At 43.3% G+C, this 13,848-nt stretch overlaps 1 protein-coding gene across 2 annotated transcripts in view; it reads left to right on the top strand.

Annotated features, from left to right (window-relative positions):
* The first annotated feature begins 9,313 nt into the window (after positions 1 to 9,313).
* Positions 9,314 to 13,848, top strand: part of CD247 (CD247 molecule) — a 69,818-nt gene continuing 65,283 nt past the window's right edge. The window contains exon 1 of one of the 2 annotated variants that reach the window (XM_008695605.2): positions 9,314 to 9,511. In XM_008695605.2, coding sequence (XP_008693827.1) covers positions 9,403 to 9,511 — 109 coding nt within the window. In that variant the 5' untranslated portion in view covers positions 9,314 to 9,402. The remainder of the gene's footprint in view (positions 9,512 to 13,848) is intronic. The other variant, XM_008695598.2, reaches the window with a different exon arrangement.

Genomic DNA, 13,848 nt, shown 5'->3' with positions numbered 1-13,848 from the left:
GTGTTCTCTGATCTGAGAGCAATCTTGGCCAATAGTTAGCAAGAAAATTAGGACCCCAGTTCTATATTTGTAAGGGAATAAATTTTGCCAATAACCCCTGACCTTAGAACAGGTTCCTGAGCCTCAGATGAGAACTGCCACCCCAGCTACCCTATCTCGATTTCAGCCTCATAGGAACCTGAGCAGAGAACCTAGTCATGCTGTGCCTGGATTTCTGACGGACTTTACTGTGAGATAATACATTTGTGCTGTGTCCAGCCACCAAGTTTGTGACAATCTGTGATGCAGCAATAGCAAGCTAACGCAACTTCCAAAAAGCTCAATGTCTAAGTTGGGAATACTTGGTTGCAATAACAAGAGCCCATTCTGAGTAATTTAAGCAGAAAGGAAATTTACTGGACCGGTGTTCGTAGACTCACAGAACAGGAGCAGGTCCTGGGATGGATCCAAACAGAAGAGGTGAACAGGGGGTGTTTCCAGGTCTTGTTTCACTCTTTCAGGATGTGAATTCCAGGGAGAATGTAAATGATTTGCCTTATCTGACAGTTTCACCAAGGCTGTAATCAAGGGAGAGTCATTGGTTCTTCAAAGCAAATTTGATGGAGTGACATTGGCAACACGGCTGAGTAAGACATCCCTTATTTACATCCCAGCGTCAGTACCAATTTGGCCTCCATCCATGGATGAAAGAGCCTTTGCGGGAGCAGTGGGATCCAGCACCACATGCCAAGGGACCTGAGAGAAGCCTTGCCCACCTGTGCATCAGGTAATAGGCCCACAGACCTCAGTCCCACCTGTGGACCCTACAGTGGCCTAGGAACCAACTCCTCTCAGCCATCATCTGGGAGCCCCTGGAAAACACTGTCTCAGACAATCCTCCACAGAGAGAGCCTTTGTGGAAGTCCAGACACCAGAGAAGAAGTTCCAGCACTCTGTTGGAACAACAACAACAAAAAATACGAGTTTGGGCCCCTTGGGGGTGGTTAAGACGAACGGGTTGAATTTATTTCTATCATCCCCCCCTCCCCTGAGGTGGCACAGCTTGGGGCTGAGATCTCTGGGCCGCTGTGATTTCTCCTGTGGGGGAAAGTGAGAGCAAGTGAGTAAGCCCTCGGCTTCCCCAGCTGAGGCCCACTTCTCTCTCGTTCCATCCAGAGCGCTGAATCACGAGCTCCATGACTGGGGGGTGGGGGGAGGAAGAGCCTGGGAAAGTGGCAGATAGGACACTTGGAGGACATTAAAGGGATGAGATCCTACTAACTGCATGGTGGACCCCATCTAGAAGCCAGCCCATGACCTGCTGGGGATGCCCTGCCTGGAGGCCCCCCAGCTGGCTCACAGGCACCTCAGTGCTGTGGATACCTCCCCACGTACCTGGCTCCCTGCGCGTGCTCCTGAGGGCAGCAGTGAGGGCAAGTGTCGTCAGATGACTAGAGAGTATGCACAGAAAGCCGTCCCGAGCCTGTGGACCAGGGAGAGACCAGAAACTTGGGCTTCATTTCATGACACATCCCCAAAAGGCAAGAGAAACAAAAGATAAAATGAACTTATGGGACTTCATCAAGATAAAAAGCTTCTGCACAGCCAAGGAAACAGTCAAAAAAACTAAGAGGCAGCCCACGGAATGGGAGAATATATTTGCAAATGACACTACAGATAAAGGACTGGTATCCAAGATCTACAAAGAACTTCTCAAACTCAATACGCGAGAAACAAATAAACAAATCAAAAGTGGGCAGAAGATATGAACAGACACTTTTCCAATGAAGACATACAAATGGCTAACAGACACATGAAAAAATGTTCAAAATCATTAGCCATCAGGGAAATTCAAATCAAAACCACACTGAGATACCACCTTACGCCAGTTAGAATGGCAAAAATAGACAAGGCAAGAAACAACAATTGTTGGAGAGGATGTGGAGAAAGGGGATCCCTCCTACATTGTTGGTGGGAATGCAAGTTGGTACAGCCACTCTGGAAAACAGTGTGGAGGTCCCTTAAAAAGTTAAAAATTGAGCTACCCTATGATCCAGCCATTGCACTACTGGGTGTTTACCCCAAAGATACAGACGTAGTGAAGAGAAGGGCCATATGCACCCCAATGTTCATAGCAGCAATGTCCACAATAGCTAAATCGTGGAAGGAGCCGAGATGCCCTTCAACAGATGACTGGATTAAGAAGTTGTGGTCCATATATACAATGGAATATTACTCAGCTATCAGAAAGAATGATTTCTCAACATTTGCTGCAACATGGATGGCACTGGAGGAGATAATGCCAAGTGAAATAAGTCAAGCAGAGAAAGACAATTATCATATGATTTCTCACATCTATGCAACATAAGAACTAGGATGATCGGTAGGGGCAGAAAGGAATAAAGAAAGGGGGGGTAATCAGAAGGGGGAATGAAACATGAAAGACTATGGACTATGAGAAACAAACTGAGGGCCTCAGAGGGGAGGGGGGTGGGGGAATGGGATAGACCGGTGATGGGTAGTAAGGAGGGCACGTATTGCATGGTGCACTGGGTGTTATACACAACTAATGAATCATCGAGCCTTACATCGGAAACCGGGGATGTACTGTATGGTGACTAACATAATATAATAAAAAATCATTAAAAAAAAAAAAAGAAACTTGGGCTTCAGCACCACGCTGCGGACGGCTAAAGGGAGGCCTTCGGCACTTGGCCTGGGGCGGTGCAAGATTGAGCGAAGGCGTCCAAGTTCTTGAATTCTGCCACAAGGGGGCGCAAGGAGGGAGGAGCCGACGAATCCATACGAGGTTTGAGAAAGTCTCAGAATCCCAAGCGGGGCTGAGGGAAGGTATTTTCCCCCAAAGGCAGTTAGTAAAGACTGGGGGAAGTCACGTCTGCTTCAGATGTGAAGACAGAAACACAAAACTGCGAGGAATGTGAAAAACAATGAAATACGATGCCGCCAAAGGATTACACTAATCTGCCAGTAACTGATTCCAAAGATACGGAGATTGTGTTTTACCTGATAAAGAAGTTAAAAGAAATTTTAAGGAGGCTCACTGAGCTACAAGAAGATACAGCACACGGGCGCCTGGGTGGTTCAGTCGCTTAGGCATCTGCCTTCAGCTCAGGTCACGATCCTGGGAAGATCCTGGAGTCCCAAGATCAAGCCCCACATGCAGCTCCCTGCTCAGCAGGGAGTCTGCTTCTGTCCCTCCCCCTGCTGGTGCTCTTTTGCTTGCTCACTCTATCAAATAAATAAATAAAATCTTTTAAAAAAAGACGATTTTTTTTTTCTGAGAACAGTCTTGGCTAATAGTTAGCAAGACAATTAGGACCTCAGTTCTATATTTGTAAGGGAATAAATTTTGCCAACAACCACTGCCCTTAGAACAGGTCAGATGTGATTCAGTGAAATCAGGAAAATGATAAATGAACAAAATGAGAAGTTTAACAAAGAGGAATTTAAAAAACAAATTCTGGAGTTGAAGACTACGATGAATGAAAAATACAGTAAGGAACATTAACAGCAAAAGATATCAAGCAGAAAAGAGAATCTGTGTGTTGGAGGACAGGAACTTTGAAATCACCCAGTCAGAGAAAAAAAAGAAAGAAAGAAAGAAAGAAAGAAAGAAAGAAAGAAAGAAAGAAAGAAAAGGAAAAAAGTGAAGAAAGCCTATGTGATTATGGGATACCAGCAAAAAAAAAAAAAAAAAAAATTATGAATTATTGGAGTCCCAGAAGAGGAGAGGGAGAGAGGGACAGAAAGCTTACTTAAAGAAATAGTAGCCAAGCACTTTCCAAATCTGGAGAGAGGTTTGGATATCCAAGTTTATGAAGCTCATAGGTCATAAAACAAACTCAAATTAAAGAGATTGTCTCTGAGACACTTTACAATAAAACTGTTAAAAATAAAAGAGAGAGAATCTCAAAAACAACAAGTGAAAAGAAGCTTATAACTTATAAAGGAACCCTTAGAAGTTTGTCAGCAGAGACCTTATAGGCAGGAACAGAGTAGGATGATATAATCAAAACACTAGGAGAAAAAACTACCAACCAACAATACTCTATCCAGCAAAGTTAACTCTCAGAAATGAAGGAGAAATAAAGATTTCCCCAAACAAAGGCTGAGGGAGTTCACCACCAGGAGACCTGCTTTACAGGAGATGCTGAAGGTCCTCCAAGTAGAAATGAAAGGTTGCTAATTATTAGTATGAAACATATGAAAATGTACCCCACACTAGTTAAGGTAAATGTGTAGTCAAATTCGGAATACCGCAATACCATATTATGGCGTTGTGTTAACCACTTAGCTCTGGTATAAAGGTTAAAGGACAAGAGTATTAAAAATAACTACAGCTATAAAAATTTTTAATATACAGCATAAAAATAGGTCAGTTGTGACATCAAAAACATAGAAGGGGAGAGCACAAGGGTAGAGTTTTTGTATGTGACTGAAGTTAAGTTGTTACTAATATAAATTAGACTGTTACATCTAAAAGCCGTTTTAAAGCAAGTGTCATGGTAAACACAAAGGCAAAATCAATAGTAGATTCACGGAAGGTGAGGAGCAGGGAATGAAAGCTTACCACTGCAGAAAATCACCAGTTCACAAAAGGAAGGAAGCAAGAGAGGGAGGAAGGAACAAGAGAACAATAAAACAGCCGGGCAACAATGAATACAATGACATTAGTAAGTCCTTACTTATCGATAATTACTCTAAATGTAAATGGATTTAATTCTTCAATCAGAAAACGAGAGTGGCTGGATGAATAAAAAAACCAAAACCCAACTATATGCTGCTTATAAGAGACTCACTTCAGTGTTAAGGGCACATATAGGCTTGATGGGAAGGGATGGAAAAAGATGTTCTGTGCAAGTCAAAACCAAAAGAGAGCCGGGTAGTTACACTTAAATCGGACAAGATAGACTTTACGTCAAAAATTGTAACAAATACAAAGAAGATCATTATATAACAATAAAGGGGTCATTTCTTCAAGAGGATAACAGTCATAAATATATATACATCCAACATCGGAGCAGCTGAATATGTTAAGCAAATACTAACAGATCTGAAGGGAGAAAGAGGCAACAGGCCAATAAGAGTAGCCTTTAATACCCCGCTTTCAACAATGGACAGATCATCCAGGCAGGACATCAGTAAGGACATGTTGGACTGGAACCACACTTTCGACCAAATGATCCTGTCAGACAAATGCGGAACAGTCCATCCAGCAGCAGAACACACATTCCTCTCGTGTGCACCCGGAACGTTCTCCAGGAGAGATCATATGATAGGTCACAAAACAGGTCTTAGCAAACTTAGGAAGGTCAAAATCATAGCAAGTGTCTTTTCTGACCACAGTGGTATAAAACAAAACATCAAATAGAAGAAAACTGGAAAATTCACAAATATGTGGAAACTTAACGACATACTCCTGGGCTACCGATGGATCTTAGAAAAAAATTTAAAAACATCTTGGAACAAACAAAAATGGAAACACCATATAACAAAACTTATGGGAAGCAGCAAAAGCAGTTCTAAGGGGAAAGTGTATAGTAATAAATGCCCCACATTAAGAAACAAGAAAGGTTTCAAATAAACAACCTAATTTTACACTTCGAGAAAGCAGAAAAAGAACAAACTAAGCCCAAAGCAGATGGGAGAAAATAATAAAGATCAGAGAAGAAATCAGTGAAAGAGAGACCAGAGAAATAAGAGAAAAGATCAATGGAATAAATAGCTATTTTTTAACAAAACAAAATGACAGACTTTTAAACCTACCAAAAAAAAAAAAAAAAAAAGAAAGAAAGAAAGAAAGAAAGAAGAATCAAATAAATAAAATCAGAAGTGAAAGAGGAGACTTTATAACTGATACCACAGAAATAAAAAGGATTGTAAGAAATTACCATGAACAATTACATGCCAACAAATTGGATAACCTAGAACTGGATAAATTCCTGGAAACATGAAACCTACCAATATTGAATTATGAAGAAATAGAAAATTTTAACAGACCAATAATGAGTAGAGATTGAATCAGTAATCAAAAGTCTCCCAACAAAGAAAAGCCCAGGAGCAAATGTTCTCCCTGGGGAATTCTACCAAACATTTAAAGAATTGTCACCAGTGCTCAAACTCTTACAAAAAGTCGAGGAGGAGGGAACATTCCCTAACTCATTTTACAAGGCCAGCATTATCTTATACCAAAAGGAAAAAAAGATATTACAAGAAAAGAAAATCATAGATCAATATCCCTGATAAATATAGACACGAAAATTTTCTTTCTCTTTTTTAAGGAAGTTTTTGTTTTAATTCCAGTTTGGTTAACATACAGTGTTATTTAGTTTCAGGTGTCACAAAAAAATTTCAATAAAAATATTAACAAACCAGAGTCAACGGTACTTAAAGGAATCGTGCACAGTGATCAAGTGGGGTTTATCTCTGGGATGCAAGGATGGTTTGACACAGGCAAATCCATAAATATGATACACCATGTTAATAGGATGAACAATAAAAGTCACAAAATCATCTCAATAGATACAGAAAAAGCTTTCAACAAAACACAGCATTTTTTTTCATGATAAAATCTCCCAGTGAATCAGGTATAGAATATAAGAAGCACAGGGGCGCCTGGGTGGCACAGTCGTTAAGCGTCTGCCTTCGGCTCAGAGCGTGATCCCGGCGTTATGGGACCGAGCCCCACATCAGGCTCCTCCGCTATGAGCCTGCTTCTTCCTCTCCCACTCCCCCTGCTCGTGTTCCCTCTCTCACTGGCTGTCTCTATCTCTGTCAAATGAATAAAATAAAATAAATCTTAAAAAAAAAAAGAATATAAGAAGCACAAACCATAAGAAAAAAATTGATAAATTGGATATCATCAAAATTAAAACATTTTCATTTAAAAATACCATTAAGAAAATGAAAAAAGGAAGCCAGAGACAGTGAGAAATTACTTGCAGGCACAGAACTAATATTGTTCGTTTTAGCATTATTTTCGTTTCGAGATAGAATTCACATAACATAAAAGTCGCCATTTTAAAGTGTAATCTCAGTGAAATTTGCTATATTCACTGTACTGTAACCGTCAGCACCATCTAATGCTAGAATGTTTCTGTCATCCCAAAAAGAAACTTCTTACCTATAAGCAGTTAGTCTGAATTTCCCCTTTTCCTTATCTCCGGGCAACCACTAATCTACTTTCTGTCTATAATACGTGTTTTTTTGTTTGGCTTCTTTCACTTAACACAATGTTTTCAAGGTCCATCCATGTAATATGTAATAATACTTCAGCCCTTTTTCTGCCTGAATCACATTCCATTTTGGGGCTATACCACATTCGTTTACCATTCCTCAGTTGGCATGTTTCCAATTTAGGGCTATTATGAATAATGTTGCGATGAACGTTAAGATGCAAGTCTTCGTGCGGACATGTTTTAATTCTCTTGGGTATATGCCTAGACGTAGACTTGTTGTGTCATATGATAACTCTAACTTTTTGAGGAACTGTGAAACTGTTTTCTTTTTTTTCTTTCTTTTTCTTAAGTAGGCTCTACACCCAGCACGGAGCCCAGTGCGGGGCTTGAACTCACGACCTTGAGATCAAGACCTGAGCCAATATCAAGAGTCAGATGCTCAACCAACTGAGCCCCCAGGCGCCCCTCAAACTGTTTTCTAAAGGGGCTTCATCATTTTACACTTCGCCAATGGTGTATGCGGGTTCCAATTTCTCTACATCCTCACCAACGCGATTCATCTATCTTTTTTATTTTAGTCACCTAGGGGGCGTAAAGTAGTATCTCACTATAGTTGTTGTTTTTTCTTTCTTTCTTTTCTCCTTTTACCCATCCCCCCCACTCGCTTCCCCTCTGGCAACCACCAGTTTGTTCTCTGTATCAAAGACTCGGTTTGTCTCTTTTTCTCTTTGTTTGTTCATTCGTCCTGTTTCTTAAATTCCACATAAGAGTGAAATCATATGGTATTTATCTTTCTCTGTCTGACTTACTTCCCTTAGCGTAATACCCTCTAGCTCCAACCATGTTGTTGCAAATGGCAAGATCTCATTTTTTATGGCTGAGTAATATTCCATCACAGACGTCTTCTTTATCCATTCACCTATGGATGGACACTTGCTTGCTTCCATATCTTGGCTATTGTAAATAATGCTGCAGTAAACGTAGGGATGTGTATATCTTTTTGAACTAGTGTTTCCGTTTTCTTTGGGTAAATGCCCACTAGTGGAATTACTGAATTGTATGATAATTCTATTTATAATTTTTTGAGGGACATCCATACAGTTGTCCTCAGTGGCTGCCTCAAGTTACATTCCCACCAACAGTGCACAAGGATTACTTTTTCTTCACATCCTCGCCAACACTTGTTTCTTGAGTTTTTAATTTTAGCCATTGTGACAGGTGTTTGGTGATATCTCCCTGCGGTTTTAATTTGCAACTTCCTGATGATTAGAGATATTGAGCTTCTTTTCATGTGCTTATGGCCGTTCATATATCTTCTCTGAAGACATATCTATTCTGATCTTTGGCTGATTTTTAGGACAACGGTTTTCTGATTTGTTGAGTTGTATTTATGTGTTGGTATTTTTAGTGGGGATGGGTGGATTAGTTTACAGAGAATTGTGGTCTTCTTAAGATTATCAAAGACCATATGCGTTTCCATCTACCCAGGTCCTTTCTGCATTCTTCAGTAACGTTTTAAGTTCATTTCATATAGATCTTACACTTTTTATTAGGTTATTTCTAGTTAGTTATCTTTTTATTATTGTAAATTACTCCAAGGTTTCCGTATTGACAACCAAAAAGAGCATTTGAAAAACTATGTGGTTCAAATTCAGGCCAAGTTTTGATCTGCAATCTCAGACCTACCCCAGCAATTTGCTTTACAGGGAAGGACGCTGATGCCTAGCGATGTTGAGTGGCTTTGTCGAGGCCCCACAGCACGTAGGTAGGTGGGTAGCAGGGACAGGCACTCGAGCCCAGGTATTCTGCCTCCGTGTTCATCCTGACTCTGGGTCCAGGGCCCTGCCATTTCACCAACCTCCATAAAATATGTAAGTCTAGGAAAATGGCAAATGTCCTTACATGCGTTGTGAACTCCCATTTGCCTCGGGACTGACTTCACCAATCAAAGTAGGAATTAGATGAAATCTGACGAAAGTTAGAGAAAAAGGAGAGTAAAACAATGGTTAAAGGAGAGAAAAAGCAAAAATGTAGACACACACACACACGCCTCAAACCCTCAAACCTCCAGAGCTTCCTGCCTATGAACCGAAAGGGGGAGTGTGAGTTTCTTGGCCCCGTTGGCAGGTGTGAGCCTTCTCAAAGGCCCCATAGTCCTCCACTTCCTGAGGAGGCAGCGGCGGAACAAAGCCAGCAGACTCCTTTGCTCTTCTGTGCCCCAGCCATGGCTGCCACAGCCTCGGCGTCCTGGCACCATCCTGGGGGAAAGGACAAGATGACGTGGAAGGTGCTGGTTATCATGGCCTTGCTGCAGGCACAGCTCCCAGTTACAGGTAAGGCCGGACGTATCGATGGCAAGGAACTTCTAGAAACTCTCTGGGCGTGTGTGTGCTGTGGGGGGAGGGTAATGGAGCGGTACTTAGGACTTGGTGTGTCTTTTGACTCCTGTTCTCCCCAGATCGAGGGGCGGCTGAGCAGGGAGGGTCAGCTCCATGCCAGGACCCGCTCATCACAGCTGAGCTGGACGGGGGTTCTGAGCCAGCAGCCAGGTGAACACACACCTGGCCCAAGGACAGGTTTTTCCAGTGATAGCAGGAGAGAGGGAAGTCCGCGGAAGGGAAAGATAAGGAGGAAGGAGGTAGAAGAGCAACTGAGGCAGGCCAGTGTGGAGAAGAGGAGAGGGAGTATTTAACAGACGCTGGACGGGATGAGGAAACGCCAGCCAGGCCATTTTTCTTGTCTCAGCATCTTCTTCTACCCCCTTGCGGGCTCCATCACTCAGCCCCTTTCCTTCTTCCTTTGCCAACAAAAAAACCCTTCTCTTGTTGGTCAGTCAGGGTCACGGCTGTGACCCCGGCTGACTTGAAGCCCTGGATGGGGCAGGGACTAAGCAGCAGGGTCAACAAAGGAGGGAAGGGATCTTCCTCGGGGTCCATGTCAAGACACAGTTCTGTCATGGCTGCCCCCGCACCCCACAGCCAAGGGCGGCTCTGGGACACACCCATCACAGGCTTCGTGACTCACCCACCGCCCCTCACTGCAAACAGTTCTCCATCTGAGGCCGAAAAGCTAGAGATACTGACAGAACGTAGGGACAGAGGAGAGGATGTGACCTGTTAAGTCACCACTGTGACTAACAACCAACCAGCAAGAGAACTTACTCCGCACCTCGTTTTTGTTCATGGGAGCCTGGCTTTTCTAGAATCCTTTCACTCCCACCATGTTTTCTAGGCCAGGTAATGAGGAGAACATGTGAACAGAAAACCGAATGTCTTGGGGGATTGGTGCCACAGCATCTTTATAAGAAATGGGACCCGCTGGATTTGAATCTGAAGAAACAGGGAAGGTGGTCACAAGCAAACGCCCTTCCTCCTCACAGACGGCTCCAGCATGGGAGAGCATTTAGCGACCATGGTGGGAGGGCAGGGGAGGCCACTGGTGCTTCTGCTTCTGACAGGAACATGGCATGGCCTCAGCTTGGTGCCTCGGGGCTTTTGAGGACTAAGTACTTGTGGGGTTTTCTGTAAGATCGTAGCTTTCTTCTCAGAAAAGCCTTGTTGGGTATGAGTCACATGGCACTGTGGGGTGAGGGCTCCAGAGCAAGCCCCAGGCGGCCCATCCTGTGTGCAGGGGACAAGAGGACCACGCTAGCCTGTGAATTCCGTGATTTCAGGGGAACAGCTGACGGCAACAGCCTCAGACCCTGGGCTTCTCAGGCCACAGAGATAATTCCGCTACGCAGAGTTTCCTCACCAGTCCCTTTGGGTTGACGGTAGCAGCAAAGTAGAGTTAGAGGAGGAAAAGAGAAGCTGCTTGGGTGGTGGTAGCTGCCGAGAGTGGCAAACAAAACCCCACCCAGCAGACTGGATGGGGCCGTGCCCGTTTCCACAAATGGCACACAGGAGGAAAGTCAGGTTGACTGGATTTTTCATCTTTCCATGCCCCTTGCTTTGCTGGGGTGGAGATGGACAGTTCAGCTGCTCTTAGAGGAGGATCCTAGATGAAAGTTCTTCCAAGCGTCTTGCCCGGTTGAGGTGACGTAAGGGGAGACTTGGGCCTTTAGCCCCGAAGGCTGCAAATGACACCATGTTGCCTGTACAGCTTCACTTGGCGGAAAGGCTGCTGACAGAATTTGAGTTGAGGTCTTCTCTCTTGCTCAATGAAGTCACCCATCCCCAAAGGCTTTTTCAAAATCCACTTTTTACTAAAATTTTTCCATTTGCTTGTTATGGAAATGCCCAGATCATGAGGATCAAAGCAAATAATGACCTAGTCTGTCTACGTGAGGAGGTGTCGCTGGGGGAGAGCCTGCCAAGGTCACCGGGGTCTGTGGCTGGAAGCGACAAAGGTGGTGTGCTTAATGGCACAGGCACACTTTTGCCTGCAGAGCCATCAGCCACTCAGTATCTAGAACTCCCTACCCCACAGTGGCCAAGAATGCACCCAGTGGCCGGTGTGGCCATCGTCCTGTGAGGCGAGGACATGCCGCTGTGACCCAAAACCTCGGGGAATGCAGGCTCCCAGGCTTGTTTGCACCTCTACTTTTAGGGAGGCAGCTGGATGTGATGGCAAAAGTCAGGTCAAACATAGATGGAATCCCAGGGCTGCCACTTTCCTAGCTGTGCAATCTTAGGCAAGTTGCTTATCCTCTCTGGGCCTTAGTTTTCGCCCCTCTAAAGTAAGGATAACTTTCCTTGCAGAGTTGTAAACATGAGAACTGAATGCAATGTGCCTGATACACAGCAGAGCCAAACATAGCAGTGGTATTAATTATTACTATTATTACATCATGGTCTGTTTTCTTGTTCTCAATATCTAGCAACAGGAAATGGAAACCCATGGTTAGAATTCTTAATTTGCTCTCAACTCTGTTGTAAACAACACTGGGCGTTCTCTCCATCTGTCGAAATCCAACTCATCCTTCTTTCGAGTTCTGAGCATACCCATTATAGCACAGGGACATAGCGGTGGTCCCGCCGAGCGGTGGGCCCAACCGTCAACGAGGATCGAAGCTTTGACAGGCCACAGGATGAGCATTAGAACCGCCATTTTTATTTTCTAAGACAACGGATTCTGAAGGGGATGTTCCCCCAAACTGAAAACCTGCTCCAAAATATATAATCTAAATAGTCAGGGGGAGGAACTGTGAGACACAGTCCACCGGGGCAGGAAGGCCCCCCAGCTTTCGGAGCCCAGTGCTTGGTGTGTGTGCCCAGTGGCTGGATAGTTAAATGCAAACTTCTCGAACGCCAGATCTTTGCCTAAAGTGCTCAGAGCTGGGTGTGAGGTCCGTTCTCAGCGATGCAGGACAAGGTCTGCTTCATCCAGCCGCCATGCAACCACCTGGCTCCGCTCATCGAGGAGCTGCTTAAATTTTCTCCCTTGGCACTTCGCACACTTGCGGGCCTGGAGACCACAGCTGCTGCTGTGCCCCCGGCCTGGGGAGCTCTTGCTTAGGTGAACGACCACGGCTGTATGCATTGAAAATTCATTTACTTTTTGCCTTTGTCTTTAAAAAATTAGATTTAACTTTTACTGGATGTATGCATTTACTTTCCAGAGTCCCCAGGCATCGTGTCTTGCGTTTTATTTAGAACGGTTAAGGCGCTAACTCAGGAACTGTTTTGCCTGAGATCTGTCCAAACACGCCCTTCGGGAATCGTCTTTCTCCTGAGCTGTGTTTATCTATGGTCAGCTAATGGATTAAATAAACAGCACGGATCGTTCAACATAGACTTCTTCTCCGCTTGGGCCAGTGTTAGTTCTTATTAACACCGAACGGATGGTAGATTTAATCAATTTGAGCAAACATTCAGTCAATTTGGTTAAAAAATGATCATACCAGTCACTTGACACATTAGTTGAAAACAAACTGCTTAGTCCTGCGGGACTGAGCCATTCCTCCCAGCCTAAAAAACCGAGTCTATGTTCCCTGAAGGAAGGGATGGGCTCAAAGAGTCAACAATAAGTACTTGTTGAATGAATTAAGAAGTGGATGAAGGAAAGAAATCTAGACGTTTCCATGTGATTAACTTTAATGGTTTATTGGGTAGGGAATATATTGGAGTGGCATTATTTGGACGTTTCTTCTAGAGAACTTAGCATTTAAATCTAAACCAAACAAAAAACAGAAATTAAGCTGGTGGAGGGGACAGGGCAGTGTGAGTGAACAACAAATGATTCAAAATGAGTTGCGAGGATGATTTAAGATAAAATCTGCTCTTATTAAAATTCTTGATATAAAATTTCCGATATTTGTTTGTTTTGGACTTATGAACAAGATAATTTCATATGTTTCAAATAATATTATATCTCAAAAATAAATCGATGAGAAAAAAGAAAAATGTACATAAAGAAAAATGCTCATTTTTCTGGCTTGGCTTAACCCCTAGGGAAAAAGCAGAAAATAAACAAGGTTATCAACTGTTGGAGAATGTGGACCAATAAACTTTTAAAAAACGATTTAATGGAGGTACCAGGAGAAAAACAATTTTGTGGATTATGGCAAAAATCACAGTATCCATTTACCTCAAAATATGGAAAGAAGAAAAAAGCAGGTTGTCTAAGCAGTGTAGACCGATTTGGTCTAGGTTACTAACTCAATGTTCCAAGTAGCTATCGCTGCTTTCCCCCTCTCCTCATTTGAGGTATTTTTTTTTTTAAGATTTTA

The sequence above is a fragment of the Ursus maritimus genome, unplaced genomic scaffold (assembly GCF_017311325.1).
Source record: "Ursus maritimus isolate PB19 unplaced genomic scaffold, ASM1731132v1 scaffold_2, whole genome shotgun sequence".
In the NCBI taxonomy this organism is placed as follows: Eukaryota; Metazoa; Chordata; class Mammalia; order Carnivora; family Ursidae; genus Ursus; species Ursus maritimus.
The sequence above is the reverse complement of the archived record's forward strand: the minus strand, read 5'-3'. Positions and strand labels throughout refer to the sequence as shown.